Here is a 21435-nt window from a genome sequence, read left to right as displayed (position 1 = left end):
GGCTGGGAGGGTGTGACAGCCATGGCCGACCAAGATGTGTGTCAGAGACAGGCATGATTACAGGAATCTATGCCTTGTTTTTTCCACTGTTTGATCCAAGCAGATATAACACTGATTCAGGGAGAGATAGAGTCTTGGGACAGAAAGCACGTCTGTGGTATCAAGATAATCGTCTGTCTTTCACATTGATGACAGATACATTAAGGATCACCCGGTTCGGACGTCCACTTCGTGATCAATGGATGTGATTAGATAGATATCTATTCCTGAGTTTGATTAGGTTCCAAAATGCCAATCAGTGAGGGTTTGAAGGATCGAAAGGCTGTGGTCTGTTGTTTTTAGAACAGAGAAGTGACTTCATTAATTGAGCTAGCAGTCTAAGCAATGACATCACCACAGCTGCCTACGGATTGATATGTCAGTTCCAATCATCCAACAGACTATACCAGATGAGCAACATCTGAAAATCATATGACTGCCTCAGAAAACACTGATGAAATATTCTGAAAGACTGGTGACTTAGAAAGGGAGTTTTAAAGAAATAGCTCAACCAAAAATGAAAAAATATTATTTACTCACCCTCATGTTTTTCCAAACCTGCATCTATCCGCAGAACATGATTTCACCAAGTACAACATGTTCCTGGATCAACATATTTGTTGATCCACGAACAACATTCCGATCATCCAATCAGATATGAAGTTTACAGTTTATGTCAAGTTTAGGCTTACAACCAGGGTTTGGTGCTTCTATATCAGTGTTATTCACGTATCATTTCCCTCTGATTTTAGGGATAACGTATGGGGTTAGGTTTAGGGGTAGGGGTAGGGATATGGTTATGACCATATCAACCAAATATGTTGACACAGGAGCGCGACTAACTCTGCAAAATTAGGACGTGCTATCTATCCCGTTAATGAAGGTACACTCCATATATCCAGATCTTCTACTCTAGAAGTCTGTGATTTTGATCAATATAAGCTTACTTAATCTAAAACCACATACCAACAGTTTTCGTGAGGCGGATTAATTAAATATATGGTGTGAATAATTTTACCCACAAAGACTGATAAGATGGTGTCAAAAGTTTAGCAAAATCCTGAGCTGAAATTCTGCAAAGATGTGCTAAAAGAGAAGCACGTTATTTGGTTGTGTGTACATTTGTCTTTTAAGCTCAAGTGGGCTAGAGCGAAAATTCTCGGTGTGTGAAGCAACTGACTCTCAAGAGTCATATAAACAGACTTGGAGGGTTTGAAACGTACCCAACGACCCACATTAAAAGCAAACATATCATTTTATAGCTTCATTTTAAACTGTTGTCATCTCTGTTAGCCTGCACATTAAGTTCAAAACCAGATTTACCACAAAAATTAACTGGTTTGTTTTTGCCACAAAACACATTGGGGAATCATATGGGACATAATCATATTGTAAATCCAGCTTCTTCGAGATCATAATTCTGTTGTTTTGTTTCCGCAATTACAGAACTCATACTCTCTAAGTCAGTATTAGTAGTAAAATGTATATTCTCTATAGCCCAAAAAAAGCAAATGTGTCATAAGGATCACATTGCTTTCACTCTATAGAAGGAAATGTGCTCTGTTTATCTTTACACACCTGGAATTGTCTTCAAAGTTGTCCAAAACAAGTTGTAGGGACAAAAGAAACTGGATCAAGAGCCTGTTCTCAAAGTATTCTTGGCAAATGATGCTTTCTCTTTCTCAGGAATGGGGTGTTGCACATTACACACACATGTTGAAGGAAATATCTCTAGGTTCCACTACGTCATGGCCATCTGCCGAAATCAGATTCTCTACTCTCTGATCTCACTCGGTTTACATTTAATGTCAGCGCGCACAATAACAGAGTATGAAGACTGCAGCACAGCCCATTAGACATAACACTGTCAGTTTCACCACATCATAAAATCCTGGGTGGGGAAGTACTATATGTTTATGATTGCTTCAACCATACTTTCTAATGAAAAACACATGATACTACTATACCATGTCAGTGCAAAATCAAAAGAAACAAGAGTAGACAGACAGTAAAAAGAAGTAATAGTATCATAGTAAATTATAAATAGGGAAACATAAATAGTTACTCGTAAATAGCGTCTCGAGATATTTAAGCGCAGACATCTGATCTACTGAGATTACATTTGGACCAGACACTAGAAGAGGAAGTGCTCACAGAAGTGGGAGGAAATGGAAGGACTGGGAACTGTGTGTATATAATGAATGAGACATGACGGAACTCATGGGATTTGAAAGGCTGGTAGTCCATCTGAATTTGCTTTACTTCTGAGAGCAAGTTTTATTGAAAGATTTAAGAGCTGCTCTCCGCCTCTGTGACATTCATCCCTGAGGTCATTAATGTCTGATTTGCTGTGACTGAAGACTGGAGTAAATGCTGCTGAAAATTCAGCTTTGCCATCACAAGAATAAATTAACTTGAAATATTTTAAAATAGAAAACTAATATTTTAAATTATAACAAGTTCAAGTAGTCGAAAACCCTATACTAACTACCCTGAAAATGCAATTCTTAGTTTAACCGCAGTAAGGTTAAACTAAGAATTGCATTTTCAATTCATCATGAGTGGTTTGTTGTCAGCGACTCAGATATAATGTCCAACCTTTAGAAAGACATGAGTCATAGAACTCAAAATCTTCCAAAGAGCAAATGTCACAGCCCAATGTAATTCAGACTTGGCTCATTAATGCTACACAGTGTTCTGTCAGTCTGTCATATCGAGAACCTCTCGTTCCAGAGCTTGTTACTGGATACTGCAAATGCTCACACAGGTCACGCAAGCATACTTCCTCATTGTGAAGTTCCTGTTTATCGAAAATATTAAAACGGTGACCATTGTGATCTGCCTTGAAAACTAACTGTTGCATGTTCAGTATTTTTGTAATTTTCAAAGAGATTCCTTTCAAGCACACTGTGTTCAGCTGGAATGTGCCAAATTTTGTAAGCAACCTCTGTGCTAGAACATGAAAAGACACTGGGAAAAGGGTAAATGGGGCATGATTTAATAAGCCGGTTCATTTTTAATTCCAGCTTTCTTTTTATGGTAATCCAATGCATGCCGAAGCAGTTTAGGATTCTTCAGTATTGACATGCTAATGCTGCGCTAACATATATTTGCCCATGTTTTTACATGAGAGTTTGTGAACTGCCCTGCCTTTGTCCAGTCTAACTCAATGTGTCTCATTGAGTCCAAATGTGTACTTCTATTGTGGCCTCTAAGACAAATATGTAGCATCGTGAATGCTCGTCCAGGCCACCCTCCACCCCCAGTCCAGGCAGACCAAAACATAGCACTGGTTCACAAACAATCAAGTGTCCATTGACCAGCCAAGGACAACAGTGGTCTTATGTGCTCGATGGGCGTTTGGACGTACAAGGAGGGTTAGTGTGGTGACATGTTTTGTCATCGCCAGCTGGTATGGTGGGCATGTGAGGGCGAAGACGACCCATTGTTCTCGCACAAACAGAACAATTGCACGTTTCAGAAGGCCACACTGTCTTTGAGGGACAACGCACCCCCCTGATTGCAATGAGGGGCCGATTGCATGTGATAGCAGGAGTATTGACCATAATGCCTTTTGCTTTATGTTTGCATTTCTACCAATAAATTTCCATACTTTTCCATGACTTTTGAGGCAAATATTCATGACCTAATGATCCATGAAACATCTGTGTATACATGTAAAATAAGAATAAAAACCCATGTTCTAATTTCAAAACACAACATATCTTAACTAATTATGACAAACTATGTGGTTTGTGTCTGACACTCAGAACTCCACTTTCTAATTTATGTTGGTGCAAGATGATGTTTTATCTTCTTTTCATCAATTTTTTTAGTTTATGTGGCTGTTTAAGAGACTGAAGGTGCATTCAAGCCATGTCGTAATTACCACAATTACATGATTAATACAAAACGTTAACACGTTAAAAACGTTAATCGTAGAGCTTGTAACCCAGCTAACAAATTTTGGTTCCCAGAATGTTATTTTTTACAGGTTTGCTTTTGATTAGCTAGGAATGTTCCTAATGAAAGCAAAACATTCGTTTTTGGTTTGTAGAACATTATTGTAATGTTCCCCTTACGTTATAATCTAACATTCCTCTAATGTTAGATTCTGTTACCCTAACATTATAATCTAATGTTCCCATAACTTTATATTCTAAGGTTATCCTTTAACATTCTCCTAATGCTATATTGTAACGTTCCCCTAATGTTATATATTGTATATATTATAAACATTAAATATTTATAGTTAATGTCTTTAATAAATAAATACATTTATTTGTATTTGGTATTACTTTACATAAACTTAACACTTTTTACTTTTATTCAGCAAGGATACATTAAATTGATCAAAAGGTAATTGATTGGTAAATACATTTATAATGTTTTGTAATTCAAATAAATGCTGTTTTTTTTAACCTTCTATTCATCAAATAATCCAGAACAAATGTACCACAGTTTATGCAAAAATATTAAGCAGCACAACTGTTTTCTACACTGATAATAATAAGAAATGTTTCTTGAGCACCAAATCAGCATATTAGAATGATTTCTTAAGGCTTATGTGACACTGAAGACTGAACTAATGATGCTGAAAATACAGCTTTGCCGTCAAAGGAATGATCTCATTTTAAAATATTTGAGTATATAAAATTAGAAATCCACATTTTTCACAATATTACTATTTTGGGTTACACTTTATACTTTAAGGTGACGTAGTTACACGTTACTACACTTTTTTTTCAGTCCTGTTCCCCATACAAATGAATTTATTATAATAATTACAATAACTGGGTAATAACTAGGTACTAACCCTGAACCTACCCTTAAACCTAACCTTAACCCATGTAGTTACCTTATATTACCCAGTACTTTCTTAGGTAAGCATAAGATAAAGTGCAACCCCAAACCCTAACTGTAACTCTATTGTAAGTACATGTAGTTAATTAATATTACTCAGTACTTATTTGAGTAAAAACAATGTAACTACATCACCTTAAAATAAAGTGTAACCCTATTTTGTACTGTAGTTTTGATCACCTAAATAACTATTTAAAGAGGTTTGAGTGGAGGATAGCATATCATTATGAAATACAAGAAAATAGCAAGAGTTTAAAAAGTTTTACACTTTATAAAGCATTACATGTCACAGTCCTTCCCCAACAGTATGTGTATCATACTGAACAGGCCCATTCGGATCAATATTTCCTATTAATGCTATATAGTCTCCAGCTCAAGGCCTTTTATTTTTATTGTCTTCAAAACACACACACTTTTATTCCCCTTCCACATCAGCTCTCAAAACTCTCAAATAATCAAAAGGAAACTTGAGAATATTGATTTTTCAGATAATGTTGTGTTGTTGCTGCTTGAGATTGTCCTTCAGAGACGAGTGCGATGGAGCCTGTCATTGAGCTCTGTACGTAACACACACACGCGCACACACAAACATATATACACACACTCACTCAGTTAAAGCAGCCTTTACCAAAGAGATATTTTACAATAATGGAGAATATGTTCCTCTATATTTTATAGACAGTTACATTTGCAACTTATTGAATTTCACATCACTCCACAATGTCTTAAAACGGTGGTACTTTGATATAAAGTTTTCAGGTTTCTTTCCTTTTTTTTGCTCCTTGTTTGTTCTAATTGGATTTTTTTAATTTTTTTATTATTATCTCATGAATGGTTTGAGCATATTTATAATGCATTAAATTATCACTTGATACAAATATCAGAATTGTCCATGTGAATTAGATTGGAACAAATAAATACTAAAGTTGTGCCAGTCGCTTTGGTCAGTTAGCACTTAAATCGCATTTTAGCTTTTCTATAGTAAACCTACATATTTATAACTCCAAATATATTTACAATAACTATTATTTACAAAATAACAATTCAAAATGTATTAAAATACCTACATTATATGCATATATTTCTAGTTGAAAATATAATTTATTTATATAGTATAGCATCTTTCAGTCGCTGGGAGTTGTAAGCTATTCTCATGGCCTTAGCATAGCTGTCGCTTGAATTTAAAAGACCCGGGGGGAAACAAGGTTGTACCACCACTATTATCGAGTAATTAATCACTGACTTTTAACTAATAACACAAATCAATGTTTAATAAATAAATGAGTGCTTATCAATTTTTTTTATGAATCATTGGATGACTAAATAACATACCACAACTTGGGCCTGTCTCGCATCTATTTAAATAAATGACTAAAATATTTAGTTATTCTAAAGACTCTAAAGCCATGCAGGCCTTAGAAATGCTTTAATGGCCATTGTAAAACCAGAGCCTTTCTCATATGCCATTTTATCTCCCCATGAAATCTTGTCTTTTACCCTTTGTCTACCACTCCTCATTTTCACCGTAATCCATTTAACACAAATAGAAATAGTTTTCTTGGCAATCTAATACGTGATATGTGTGGACATAGCTCGTCATTGTGAATGATTGATTGATATAGTGCTATGAGAATGAGTCAATCGTAGATGTGTGTTCAAGGGTTTAGGTGGAAAACAATAAACTCTTCTTTCTATTGTGATGCAGAAACAGTTTACAAACCCCAAACAGAAATGAGTGTATTGTCAAGCTTTCACTCAGGTAATGTGGTTCTGGCACTAACACCAGATTTGGGGTTGAAGGCGAATTCCCCTCTATTGTTTCTTTATCTCTTGCTTTATCTGGATAGAGTGATGCCAGACTGAACAAAATTTTAGTTTTTCTCTGCATGTCAGTTCTTTGAAATGAAGACTGGTATGAAAGTGTTAAAAAAAGGCTTTTAAAGGAATATATATATATACTGTATATATATGTGTGTGTGTGTGTGTGTGTGTGTGTGTGTGTGTGTGTGTGTGTGTGTGTGTGTGTGTGTGTGTGTGTGTGTGTGTGTGTGTGTGTGTGTGTGTGTGTGTGTGTGTGTGTGTGTGTGTGTGTGTGTATATAACATAAATCAATGAAACAGCAGATCTATGATAATGAATTTTCACTATATTTGTAGGCAAAATAACAAATACATACATACATGAATTAATGAAAAAATTATGTTGCCTGAGTACCTATTTATTTATTTATTTATTTATTTATTTATGCATTCATTCATGCACATATATACATACATAAAGAAAGAAAGAAAGAAAGAAAGAAAGAAAGAAAGAAAGAAAGAAAGAAAGAAAGAAAGAAAGAAAGACACACATACATACATACATTGCCTAGATATATAAATGGGTGCATGACACCCTTGTAAACTGAGAAATCAGGCAAAAAATGTGTGTGTAGTCACAGATGTGACACATCCTTTGAACCTGAAATATTCTTGAAGGGGAGAACTTTGAATCAGAACACAGACAGATGTGATGAGATGGGCTTTTGGAAGCAAAAGTGAAAGGCTCCGTCAACTTACCATGAATATAGATTACCATTATCAAAACCTAATTATACCTTTAAGATCTGCTGCCAACTGCCTCTGCAAAGCTGTGCAGAGAGAACAAACAGACCCAACATCAACTCACAATGAAGCCTTACTTCAGCATTTACTTGACACGCTAATGGCTCTAAGGCTGAATAAAGAAACCCATATGAGCCCTTCATCTTCACTGACAGAGGCTGGAACCTTTGTGAAAAATAATTGACTAAAAAAAGTGTGTAAAGTTGTCATGTTTTAAACTATAAACGCCATCATGGCCTCCTGACAGACCCCCAGTCATCAGAGCTAATAACCTGGTGGCCATGTCGTAAATCACATAATGAAGTCTTTCCCCGCAGACTTTCACCATCTTTGCTGTTTAATCCTGATCTCAGAGGGGCAACAGCCTGCAGTAGCCTACCATAAAATGTTTTAAAAAACACTCTCTCCTCTAGCCATAGAGTTTAACCTGCCCCGCAACAATGAAACTACACCTACAAAGAACCTCTCATTCTTCACTTCAATGCGTCCATCTATCTCTCCCTTTCTCGGTCCCCAGAGTGTTTTTGTCATTCGCAGTCCCCTTGCAGGCGTTAATCTCCGGGTCACGTAGAATGAGACCAACCCTGGACTCAGGCCAAGCACAGAGCGCATGGGGTGAGAGAAACGTCGAGGTCATGACTGTGTAAGTATTTGATCATCGTGACATTATTCCGCTTTTTTCATTGGTGTATGTGATATAAATGTTTGTTGCGAAATTATTGGGGGTTTGCAACTTGCATTCAAAGATCACATGGGTGGAACTTGTCTGAATGCTGACAGAATAGATTCTCTGTCAATAAATGTGAGACGCTAGTAAATGCTGCCCCCATGAGGAAGATGATGTTAATGTCTCATGCTTTTAATTTAAAGGTGCACTGCTTTAATACAAAGTTATTTGAAAATCATGTACATTCAGATGAGCTACTGTAGAATTATAAAAGCCAGGGGGAAAAAATATTTTACATCAAGCGGGTCACCTCATGGGGACAAACATCTTGAGATCACATGACCAGACGGAATTCAGGGTATTTGAAAGAAGGAATCATTACTCATACTCATAACTTGCTTGAAGTAAGTTTTCTCTTTGGAACAGCTGTTCTCAAATTAAGCCTGTTGCATCTGAAACTATGAACATAGTTATTAATTCATATATATAACATCACATTGGAATTTTCAAGAATATTGTAGGCCTATATTGGAGTCACACTTTTTACTACAGTAAAATTTTCTGAGGATTTAGCCAACTTCTGCATAATAACATAGCCTACTTTTACAAGGCCAAAACATATTGTAATTAATTTACAATTACAACATAAAACTCAAATATTTTATTGTGTTTGCTTGATTGCTCAACAGTATAAAATATGATATTGGACCAAATGATTCAAGTTTAAGTGTTTGAAACCAACATACAAAATCACTGCCAGAGAAAGCACAGATTGTTTAATTAGACCTCTGAATCAAAACCGTATAGTTATTAATGCATAACCCTTGTTACAACTTACCTGAGACAACTAGCCCGACTCCCCTATTTGTGAAGGCCAGGTCAAATATTTAGGAGCTTGGCCTAACTATAAAGGTGTGTATTTTAAAGCTTGTTTTGTCTTATTTTAAATAGGCTATGTGAATCGAAATGAAGAATGCTTTGTGTCAGTATCATTATCAACATAAATGCACTCTTGGCTTGGAAAATGGATTGGAATCTGTCATGTGCATAAAAAGAACAGGCCTACTCCCTGTCTGAAAAGTTACAAGTAGATGTACACACACTTACACTCCTCACAGATCAATGAATCTCACAGAGATCACGATCCCATTCTGCTGAATGTGTGGAACGCCATCAGCCGTCTCTCAGACACATACTGATGAGGCTGTGGAGGGCTAAAGACACAAAGCGCAATGCGTAGGCCCTATTAACTCTCAGAGGGAGTGATTTTATGAACATGAGCGTGAGAGAGAGAGAGTAAGGAACACTCAGAAAAGGTGTTTTACAAGAATAGTTTGGGCAAAATGATAGGCCTAATTCTGTCATCGAGTAGCCTAGCCTATTCACTTTCGTGTTGGTCCGAGTCAATATGTCGTTTTTACCCTTTGCAATACAAAAGTAGACATTTTTTAAAGAATTGCAAGTTCTTGTAGTTTATGGAGCCTGTTAAGATCCATAAAGGGACAAAAAAACATGTTGTAGGCCTACTATCATATAGTTTCGTAAGGCTCAGAAATGCTTAGTGGATTTGTGAATACGCAAATTTTTAGGAAACGAAACATAACACGATTTCGATGATTCAATGCATTGTTCATAACACATAAAAGAAAAGAAAAAAATAGGCCTAAAAAATAAAATAATAGACGCTGTTTTTTTCGCCACCTACTGGCGTAATATAGCCTACATGTAATATGAATGGTCACTGAACGAATCTTTTTTTAATGAACTGATAAAAAAACTAAACAAAACCTCTAGTTATGGGATGAATCAAAATCCTCACCGTAATGATCAAACATGTCATAACAGTTTCACAAAAAATTATAATAATAATAATAATAATCTCTTCATTTGTGATGAGTAAATAATGATAGAATATTCATTTTTAGTTCATTTATAGTTGAAGGAGTTGAAGAGGGTGAACAACATTGGCATTATAATGTGTGTGAGAGAGTGTGTATGATAGTATGTAGGATGAGCTCAACTTTGCCTGAAGATGCTGGCAAAAGATGGATCAAGAGATGAAGCAATTTTCTATGGGGTGAGATTTCGGTCACAATTCTGCGCGCGCAAGATCACATTTTGAGCGTGGAAAAGGGCATTTCGCACGCGCGTGAACTGAGTTTTGCGGAGAAATGCAATTTTGCATTTAAAATAAGTATTTGGATGTGCGCGGACGTTCTCTTTCGCGTGTGCAAAGTTTCACTTTCTTGCTCCTTTCATACCAGCCGTGAGCGCTCTCTAAGCGCAGACGGCTCGCTTGCTCAACACAACCCAGCGTTACAATATGCCATAATTCCAGCCAATCAGAGATGAGACTGCTAAATTCTGATTGGCTGGCTTGAAAACCAATCACAAGACTCCCTGCATCACCTACTGCGGAAGAGAACTAGTTTTTTATTTATTTTTTTATTTTTTATTTAGTCAGTTCAAATACAAAAACATTTCAGTACAATGCAAAAAAAAAAAAAAAATGGTTACAAAGTATTGACAATACAGCTCAAAATATTTTACCAAAATAATAATAATAATAATTATTATTATTATTATAAAATAAACAAACATAAGAACAAATACAAAAATATAAGTATAAAATATCAGGGCATTTATATGTATTTGAAAAGCTTTAATATTTGTATTGTTTTTATAAGCTTTTTATTTTGTGATCTCATGTTTGAAAGAGTTTCAAAATATATTGTTAGATCAGTGTTATAGAAGGCAATATACCGTAGGAGGTTTTCTTTTGTTTTATTCTTGTCTTATGAATATAAAATTTCGCCAAAACGATAAAAAGATTAATTATATAATTTTGTTTTTCAGAAAAAAAAGGGTTTTTGAAACAAAGTAAAATGTCATGAGGGTCTAAATCAAGACATCTGTTCAATTTTTTTGTCATATCTATTTTAAAGTCAGTCCAAAAAGAAATTGAACATTTATTTTTATATTGCCCTTTTTCTGTCTTCAAGTGATGTGTTACAAAAAGTGCACTTATCACAAACAGCGTGAATATATCTACTAATGGTTGCATTTACAGGATAGCATCTATGAATAATTTTGTACATTACTTCTTTGACTTTATTAGAAATAATAAACTTATAGGGCATAGTCCAAATGTTGCGCCAAGATATACAATAAGGTTTAAGCCACTTTGATTTACATGGAGGACTGGATCCAACATTAAAGGAGTTTCTTATAAAGTTGTTATTAAAACCTTTATCAAATAAAGAGAGACCATTTACAAAGAGTTGAGGATTTTGTAAAGATGTATTATTGATATCTACATCTGAAAATTTGTTTAATATTAGTATGCCATTAGGAATAGCCTTAATTACTTTGTTAAATTCTTTTTCATTTACAAATAAACCATATTTTGAAATAAAATTAGGGTAGGTGTAAAATTGCCCATTTTTGTCAATTAGTTGGCTAACAATTAAAATGTTGTGTTGGACCCAATTCTCCATGTACAAAGATTTTTTATTATGAATGATATTACTATTGTTCCATATAATACACCTATTGGGAGAAAAATTGTGTTTGTACAAAAGGGACCAGAAAAATAATGTTTGTCGGAAGAGAACTAGTGCAGTTGAGTAAAGTTGGCAGTAAATTCACAGATTCGATTGTTGTATAACCATCAGGACAGCAGTGATGTGTGAACTGAATTTAGCAACAATACAGTGAATTACAGTAAAGATATGTTTCATAAAAATCATAAAAATTATACATTTACAATTGTATAAAATTTAAAATATATATTTTCCCAAAATAAGTGTTGTAGTATAACCTTCAGGACAGCAGTGATGTGTGAACTAAATTAGGCAACAATACAGTGAATTACAGTGAAGTTATTTAATATTTTCATAAAAATTATACATTTACAGTACAATTGTATATACAATTTAAAATAGGCCTATATATTTTACCAAAATAAGTGTTGTTGTATAACCATCAGGACAGCAGTGATGTGAACTGAATTTGCCAACAATACAGTGAATTACAGTGAAATTATTGAATATTTTTCATAAATAATAATCATAAAGAATATATGCAAAGCGATATTTATACAAAATAAGTGTTGTTATAAAAAGAGGTGTCATTTGTGCAGTAACAACGTTTAGCTCACGAGTTATTGACCCGGGAAGTTCGAATCTGTGAATTTACTGCCAACTTTACTCTCAACTGCACTAGTTCTCTGAATCCGCAGTAGGTGATGCAGGGAGTCTTGTGATTGGTTTTCAAGCCAGCCAATCAGAATTTAGCAGTCTCATCTCTGATTGGCTGGAATTATGGCATATTGTAACGCTGGGTTGTGTTGAGCAAGCGAGCCGTCTGCGCTTAGAGAGCGCTCACGGCTGGTATGAAAGGAGCAAGAAAGTGAAACTTTGCACACGCGAAAGAGAACGTCCGCGCACATCCAAATACTTATTTTAAATGCAAAATTGATTTTCGTTCGCTCGCAATATTTTCTTATCTGCGAGACGAAAATTTCTCCGCAAAACTCAGTTCACGCGCGTGCGAAATGCCCTTTTCCACGCTCAAAATGAGATCTTGCGCGCGCAGAATTGTGACCGAAATCTCACCCCATAATTTTCCAGCTGAGAGGAACAGCGAAAGGAGGTTAAAAATAAATAAAAAACCTGAGAAAGAACAGACTATCCATCACAACACAGTGAAGCAGTTTTTTCAGTGTTTGTAGAGACTTAATTCAGTCTGAGAAACAAATGAAACTCAGAGAAAACTGCGTCATCATCTTGACAATAATAGTGTTTATTGAAAACCACTGCAATACATTAAAGCAAACCAACAGATGGCAGTGTTTGAGACTTAAATCGATAGTTTAGGTTTAATGATGTGTTTATGCTGGTTGGCCTAGTTCTGTCACTGACCCCTACTGTTCAAGCCAGAGAAAGAGGATTTAAACACAGGTCAATGCACAAATCCTTTGAGTTTACTCTTTAAAGGTCAAGTGTGAGATTTCTGGGCCACCAGGGTAATTCTATGAAATTGCATAAATAAACAAACAAATAACGCGAAATGAGGCATTATTGAGTTGTAGATGAATAAATACATGTTTATGTTCTGGCCTTTTAAAGCTGGTATAGAAGATAATATTTTATTATATAAAAAATTACTCACTTCACCTTTAAGAATCATCTCTGATTAAATGAGTCAAAGTGCGATTTCCATTAACTTGATAAAGGAACATATATAGGAACATTTGTTCCGACGTCAACCCAACGTCAGGCTCTGATGTCAGTATGACGTCGGATTCTGACGTCAAATCGAATAATAAATAAATAATCATTAACATCATAATTATTTGCTCTACATAACAATTTAAGGGGGGAAAAATATAGCTTAAATGTTGCTTCTCCCAACTCAAATACTTCAAGTTACTTCCCAATAATGTATGGAAGATCATAGATTCATCTGACGTACAGACTCGCACATTGTTTTACCAGTTAATCCACATTCAGCTAGAATGTTTTTCTCTCTTGTTTCTGCATATATTGTGCATATGTCTCTCAGTTCCACTGTATTTGTTGTGACAATGACTCCTGTAAAGTGTTGGATGTGGTCTGATCTTTCTGTTGAGCAGAATCCAAATGTCACCCGAACAAATTTGAAGTTAGATTTAATTCTCAACAAACTTTCAAAATACACTGAAAAAAATTATTTTTGCTGCTTGATTAAAATGAGCTTAAGCAACACAATTGCTATACATTTTGTCCAAACTTAATTTGATTGTGTTCAATCTACTTTAATATAGGTAAAATTGAAGTTTACTTAATCCATTTGTGTTGGATTACATGAATGATTTGTGTTGCATTAACTGAAACTGGGCGGTGCTTGTTAGTTCCCAGCATGCTTTGCATATGGCTGAATTTAGAGAGAATAAATGTTGAAATTAAGTGTTATTTTATGTGTTTTTGAGAAAATTAGAAAAGGGGAAGACTTGATAGTGTGTAATTGTGTTTAATGCTCAATTACATTCATATTATTAGAACCATTTAAATTACAGAGGGTTACCATTGTGGAGAAGAGTGGAGCATTTGGTTAGGTTGTGGACTGATTCAGCAACATTAATAGATAATGCTTTGGCTGAAAGAAAGTGTAAACTTAGCATTTAAGATTGATTCATTCATGCACTGAAAAGATTTAACAATTTAAATTAAGTATAATTTACTTTGTTGATTGAACATGAATAGTCTGTGTTCATGTGTGTTGTTTGAACATGAATAGTCTGTGTTGTTTAAACGTGAATAATCTGTGTTGATGGAACACAATTGTGTAAGTGGCTACCAAAGCAAACAATTTGTGTGCAACCAATGTCCACTATTCAATTGAGTAAATCCAATGAATTATTTTTTTCAGTGTACCCTACCTCACCTGAAATGTGTCGTTTTGAAATTATTTCAAAACTGATCATAATCTCACGTGACCCCAGTTTGACGTCCTAATTACGGCTATAAGATCACTTTCTCTTAATATAAAGCTAATCGGGGATAAGCATTACTTGCATGATTTCCCACCACTCCCAAATACCCTGTGACCAAAAGGAAAAATGAGGGGTAAAAGAGAAGTGCACAGCTTTGTTTGACACATTCTGTACCTGCTCAAGGACATTCTGTTTCTATCAATGCTTGATACTCTTCACCGGATATGCAGCAGAAGTCCAGGTCACCTTCCAAGAAGTTAAGCTGAACACACTCAAAAGCAGCTTACTGTCTTTATCAGATCATCTGTGTTTACGTGCATGTCGGAAAATCAACATACCCAAAGAAAGTCGCCCTCTTTACGGCCTTATCATTTCCCATAGTGTTCCATGCTAATATTCTGCTTCTTTCCTAAAAGCATAACAGAATTGTTAGTGTGGATGATTTATCTTGATGACTTTTCAAATTAATCTAGCAGTTATGTGGTTTTTCTATGTTTTTGTTAACATATCATGTTATTGATCAGTGTGCATGAGGTATTTCATGTACAACACTTTTTAAATACAGACCATATGATGAAACTCACCAGACCTACTATTCAGATTCACTGCCATGTGCCATGCACACCATGTGAACGCAATAATCACATAATTCTCTTCTGATCTTATTGGATAAGGCAAACCTCCCACAGAGCTCCCAGAATGCCCTGCACTTTGATCTCAGCAAATGACTAGACAAGAGAAATCTGCATGTTTTTTTTTTGTTTTTTTTACAATTAAACAAGTTTTATTCACAGTAATAATCACTACGCACCAAACACTGTCCTAGAGTAGTCAACTTTTTCTCATAATTAAATTGTATTTTTACAAAAGGAAAAAATATATTTGTAATAATTCTACACTATTTACATAGACACATAGTTTGAATTAAAATAAAATAATTACAAAAAATTACAGGTTTGAGCGTAGAGTTTCAGTCTCTGGCCTGGGACGTTTCGTGGAGTAATTGTGCGGATGTAAAAGCACAGGAGCTCCCAGCAGTGGGAATGCAGAAGTCACAGGTCAGGGTTTAGCTGCCAGTCTTAAGCTGTCTCCTCAACTCCAGGGGACTTCTCAAGCATCCCCTCACCCTGCACCTGGTTATCCCTCTGTACCATAGCACACATTGGGGTCTCCTAAACCTGCAAAATCAGCCTCTCCTTTCAGTGCTGTTGAAATCAAGTATGTTATCTGATGCTGAACTTATGCACAAAGCATCATCAGGCAGGTCACAAAAAATATATTTTTTAACAGATCCCCCCCCCCCCCCCCCCCCCCCTTTCTCAAATCACAACCCTGGTCCTTTTTTTTATTTATTTTTTATAAAGCATTACTTTAAAATAAAACAAAACAACTAACTTCTTGTCTCTCCATCCATCTGTACACATTTCATACCTAAGTCCACAAGGGTGAAATGACACCTGTCTAAAAATGTGTTTTCTTTGCATTTGCCACACCTGTCCCATGACAAATTGTGTTGTTTATTCCTAATAAATAAAAGTACTGACTGTACTGAGGCTAGTTTCCATATTTTAACCGTTCACACTATAGCCAAATCCGTGACTAGCCATTCTTAGGTTGAATATCAACTCATAAATAAAACAAAATATGACTATAAAAATGACTATAAAAACGTTTAGATTTTTTTGTAGAGAAGTACAAAGTCAAATGGGAAAGCGAAGCTGGTAAAATTACAATTTGATTATATTATATTATATTTAAAGCCCCTCTTTACAAGCCAATCATTTGTATACTAATAAGTGTTTTCACCATGATATTGGTTTCTAATAAACCAAATTATTTAAAGGAATGTAAATGACTGACAAAGTTTTCTTCACCAGTTCTTCATTAATTGGCTTTGTCTACACTTTGTGTAGTGTGGATGATATAGTTACAGTTTTAGGCTGTGTCCCACAGCTCTCTACCTCAGGTAGGTGTGGCCAAAGTTTGGTGGGCGGGGTTAGCTCAGCTCGCAGTGGCAACAGCCTCTTCATTTGCCCCCTCGTCCACTTGATTGCCTTTGCCCATGGCCTTCATCTTAGCCATGATATCAGTGAAGGTCTCTTTGACTGTTTTCTCCAGGATCCAGCCCTCGCTCTCACTCTCAGGGTCTTCTGGGTTGACCAGTGTGGACAGAGAGGTGTTTATGTACTGAAGTCCAATCATTACTGCAGTCTAAAGAAAAGCATGAAAGATATGATTTAGATAGCTGCAAAGAGTGATATGTTTATTCATATTTAAAGGCACACTCTGCAGTTTCTGTTTTTCTCAAACAGCGCCCCCTAGAGTCGCTGTGGAGTACTTGTGTTTAACGTTACTGTCGTAAATACCACTCACGCAGAGCCGTCTCTGCACTCTTCCGACCGCGCTTTCTTCGTCGACTCTGCCATGATTCACATCTGAAATGCGTGCTAGTGACTTCCATAGAGGCTGCTTCATATGTTGTTGACGTCGTACCGTAAAGCAAGTCGTGATTCTCGCGAGATTTGGCGGGGCGCCACCTCTCAAACTTGCATTGCTGGTTTTGCCAGCGGCGTCCCCCGCCCGCTTTGCTATCGGGATGATTCGCCCTACTACTAGTTTGTTTACCATCAAAATGATTTCGAAGCTGTTATATTAAGGTACAAATCTTGCATAGTGTGCCTTTAACATATGTCCAGGCTACATTTCACAGATAGATAGATAGATAGATATCTATTTTTATATACAATATTTCTATTAATCTCACTTCCTATGATTCTCATTCTGTAATTCTCAACTGTAATTTTACTGTGACAGCAATAAAATATTTTTTATAATAATGTATATTTTTGTCAGTAATAAAAACAAGACTTTTTTATTTAAATCAGCAGAACAACAAATATTACCGTGATGTATAAATACTTTATAAAAATAAGCAACCCCTTCCTTACACACACACACACACACACACACACACACACACACACACACACACACACATATATATACTGTATGTGTGTGTGTGTGTGTGTGTGTGTGTGTGTGTGTGTGTGTGTGTGTGTGTGTGTGTGTGTGTGTGTGTGTGTGTGTGTGTGTGTGTGTGTGTGTGTGTGTGTGTGTGTGTGTGTGTATAAAATCAGTAGATGGAATGTTCTACATCTTTAATTGGTGATTTGAAATCACCTTTTCCAAGAAAGCAAGATTTAACTCCGCACTGCAGATTAGAACATTTGATCCCTCTGAATCTTCAGTCACCCCACCATCTCACACTCCTAATCTCCACCAACCCTAGTTCAAGGTCTTGTTGTTGCTACAGACTGTTGTAAGCTTGGCAGATTTTGTTTAAATCAATGTTTATTTCCATACGTTTCCATTAATACTAAAAAAATGTAATACAAAATGTTTTTTTATTGGGTAAACTAATATTTGCTTTATGTATCATCCAAATGATTTTTTTTTTATATATATCTTTTTTCTTTTTTCCAGGTAAATATTAAGTAAAAAAAATGATTATTAATATTATTTACCAATCTTTTTAAAAGTTAGATCAGGTAAAAATACCTCCTTAAGGTAACGTGTGCGAATTCCTGAGACATGTATTTTAATTTATCCCAGCAGGTAAGTCAATATTTCAGAACTACTACAAGGTAATCAGAAGATTTATCACATTTATTAATACCCAAGTCAGTTAGAAGTTTTCCCTGATGGTGCCATATTAGATGATTGATTGAGGGAATGAGGCTTCTGTCAGTAAACATGGTATCACGTCATAAAGATGAGCAATTACTCCTCTAACTAACCTTTACTTTTGCACCTTTTGAGATTGTCTGATAAGAAGGACAGGGTCCTCAAATCTGTAGCCAAAACAATGTGTAGTTATAATTTACCTTATTAGGGGGCAGACAACAAAAACACCTTATGATGGCTGTTTACAAGATTAAGTATCTAGACTGGACAAAACGTTCCTTAAGTACTGATCAAAGATCAGTCTGACCTTTACAGCACAATCCATTAAGATTAGAGGTACGTAATGTAAGTCATTAAGGTCTGATCCTGGATCAGCACATTAAGATATTCCAAAGCGAAACATCTTACTTGCAAGAGGGTGACCGCCAACACAAGTATCCCAATAGAGTTCATCATTCCACCATAGTATGATACAAGAGCGTCTCGGCAGCCACGTTTCCAGATGTTCAGTTCTTCGGTGTAGTGGTCATAGCTGTAGTGAGCCGAGTTGTTGGTTACTTGCTGCTGGATGCAGGGCCGTGGCGAGCTAGGGTTGCAACAGCTGAAGGGCACGCCATCCATTAGGTATTTTCCATCCACATTGCTGCTGATACGACTAAAGGCACACACAAAAAAAACTGTTTTTGCAAATATACTGTATATCGGTTTTATATTACATTTCAGAATGCATAAGACAAAAGTAGGACTCAAATGTACAGTAAATAAAAAAAATGGCAAAAGCAATATAAACTTTCCCTTTCGTGTCTTAGTCAGAATTGTTTTGAAAAATGCTGACATTCTTTGTTCTGATTGAAAGCTGTGAATGCTGGCAAAATAAGCAACTTCCATAAAATTATACTTTATAACTTCCTTATTATTGTTATCAATAAAATCAAATTTATTTAAATTAATTTGAATCACTTTGGAAAACTGTATAGGTTAGGTGTTAAACATCAAAAACCTCTGTGATGAAAATATCACACACTCTGATATTAAGGCTGGTAATTTCGATGTCTATTCCAAGCCAATCTACCAGGTATTCAACTGATTGAAAGGGACAGTAAGCTCTGAGGGCAAGAAAATGTGATCCAAGAAGATTAGTGACTAAATCTAAACTGGTTAACATACCTGATACCACTTACACTGCACATTGACCCCTGCAAATCACCCAGTACCTAGCCTCACTTTAAACTTGCTAAATAACTCCACAAACAACATAAAAACAAGGCATTCGAAAAACCTTCAAAACAAACTCACTGTTTTTGATCAAGTATCTTAAATGAAACTTCTCAAGCTCATTATCTAATCGTCTAAACTATATCTGAACAAAAAATGAATTGAAAAGAACTGAAAGGAATGAATGTTTACGCATCACCCAATCATTAAGCTGCAAAAGGACACTCACTCTTTGACTTCCTTGGAGCTGAAGTCCAGGTAACGGTTGCTCACCCACTGGATCTCGAACCAGTCTTTGTAGTTGTTGTTGCCACAGCAGCGGAACTCTATCTGCATGAGATCCAGAGTTCTCTTCATGTAGCAGCGACCGGGTGTATCGGTGTCCTTGTAGAACTTCATTCCATTTTTCAGGCCCTCTGCGAGGGTAAACTCTAGAGGAATGCGCATGGCAAAACACAGAGCCGCCGTGAGGATGAGGAGGAAGTTGAAGATCACACAACAAATGAGAAAGGGATTCAGAATGGACTTCCATTTCGCAAACTTGGTGGAGTCGAGGGAGTCATAGCAGATTTTGCCGCCAAAGGCATTGAGAAAACACGCTAAAAGACCCACGCCGATTAGAATGTTGGGTACAAAATGACTCTCATTGTTGTCCATAAGTTCACTTCTCTTGCGAAGTTCAATTTTAAAGAAAAGGCCCATGCTGAAGACAAGAACACCGGCCATAACAGAAAACCAGTACATGAGCCATAGCATCTGGGCCAGCTTCACCCGTTTCTTCAGGTCAAACTTCACCTTCATGAGAGCCATGTTGAACAACTAGTTCAAGTCCAAAGAAAGAAAAAAACGAGTTTGATGATCTCCAAAGACAGCTGTGCAATGTACCTTACAGAAGCTGAACGTTGAAAGTACGTTCAAGGCGCAATGTGTAATCCATTCCAGTAGAGCGAGAACTTAGTAGCTATTTTCATGATGATCTTTGCATCCATTATAGACCAAATCCAACTCAGGTTCTTTTACAGGTAAACACCAGTCTAATACATTATCTTCTTCACAATCTTAAAAATGGATTTTCATCTACAATACTTAAAAACAACAGTGTGCCCTGGTACTGACGCAAATAGTGGTGTCCCTCTATCTGCAAAGCGAGGACAAAAGCCAAGGATCCAAATGATTAAACACAAAGTTACTGTACGTCATCCTAAACCCAGCTAATCACCCTCATCCCATTTACAGAAATCCCTGGCCAGCAGATGAGCCTATCTGTAAGCTGCTGCCGTGCCGTGTGATTGGCTTGATTGGTCAGATGGTTTGACTGGCATAAGTAAAGAAACACCAAAAACCAGGAGGCAAAGATTTAAGACCATTACACTTCCACTTCAAGTGTCTTAGAGTTCTGACAAACAAGCCACTGTTTGAGGGGATCTCAAAATTTCTCAAAGTTCAAATATTCATGGAACTAATGATAGTCAAAAAACACTAACACTTTACAATAAGGTCTGATTTGTTAATATTAGTTAATGCATTAGCTAGCATGAACTACAATGAGCAATACAATTTTATGGAATTTATACATTTTTGTTAGTTAATAAAAGCAATTGTTCATATTAGTTCAGTTTATAGTGCATAAACTAACGTTAAGATACAACTTTTGATTATAAAAAGAAGTATAGTTCATTGTTAGTTCATGTTAACCAAAGTAGTTCAGTAATGTTTACAAATGAGACTTAAAAGTAAAAAAATGACTAGTCACACAACTAATGCATATGTAGATATTAATTGTATTTGTATCAAAAACTAGAGCCTATAAATCTGAATATAACAGGCCAATTCTTGCATAACTACAATTATGTTTAATTATCTGTTATAATTTTAAAGTATTAAATTAA

The 21435-nt window shown here is 35.9% G+C and overlaps 1 protein-coding gene across 2 annotated transcripts; it reads right to left on the bottom strand.

Moving 5' to 3' along the window:
- Positions 1–14385: 14385 nt before the first annotated feature.
- prph2a (peripherin 2a (retinal degeneration, slow)) lies at positions 14386–21435 on the bottom strand. Of its 2 annotated transcripts, XM_082151101.1 has the most exons (4): positions 19776–21435; positions 18740–18986; positions 16609–16858; positions 14386–15852 (listed from the first exon to the last, which is right to left on the bottom strand). In XM_082151101.1, the coding sequence occupies exons 1-3, from the start codon at positions 20354–20356 to the stop codon at positions 16649–16651; spliced, it is 1038 nt and encodes a 345-aa protein (XP_082007227.1). In that variant the 5' UTR covers positions 20357–21435; the 3' UTR covers positions 14386–15852; positions 16609–16648. The 2 variants fall into 2 exon arrangements, with proteins under 2 accessions (XP_082007227.1, XP_082007226.1); XM_082151100.1 differs by lacking the exon at positions 14386–15852 and having other exon boundaries at positions 15985–16858.

This window comes from Leuciscus leuciscus (assembly GCF_965113295.1).
Source record: "Leuciscus leuciscus genome assembly, chromosome: 21".
NCBI classification, from domain to species: domain Eukaryota; kingdom Metazoa; phylum Chordata; class Actinopteri; order Cypriniformes; family Leuciscidae; genus Leuciscus; species Leuciscus leuciscus.
The sequence above is the reverse complement of the archived record's forward strand: the minus strand, read 5'-3'. Positions and strand labels throughout refer to the sequence as shown.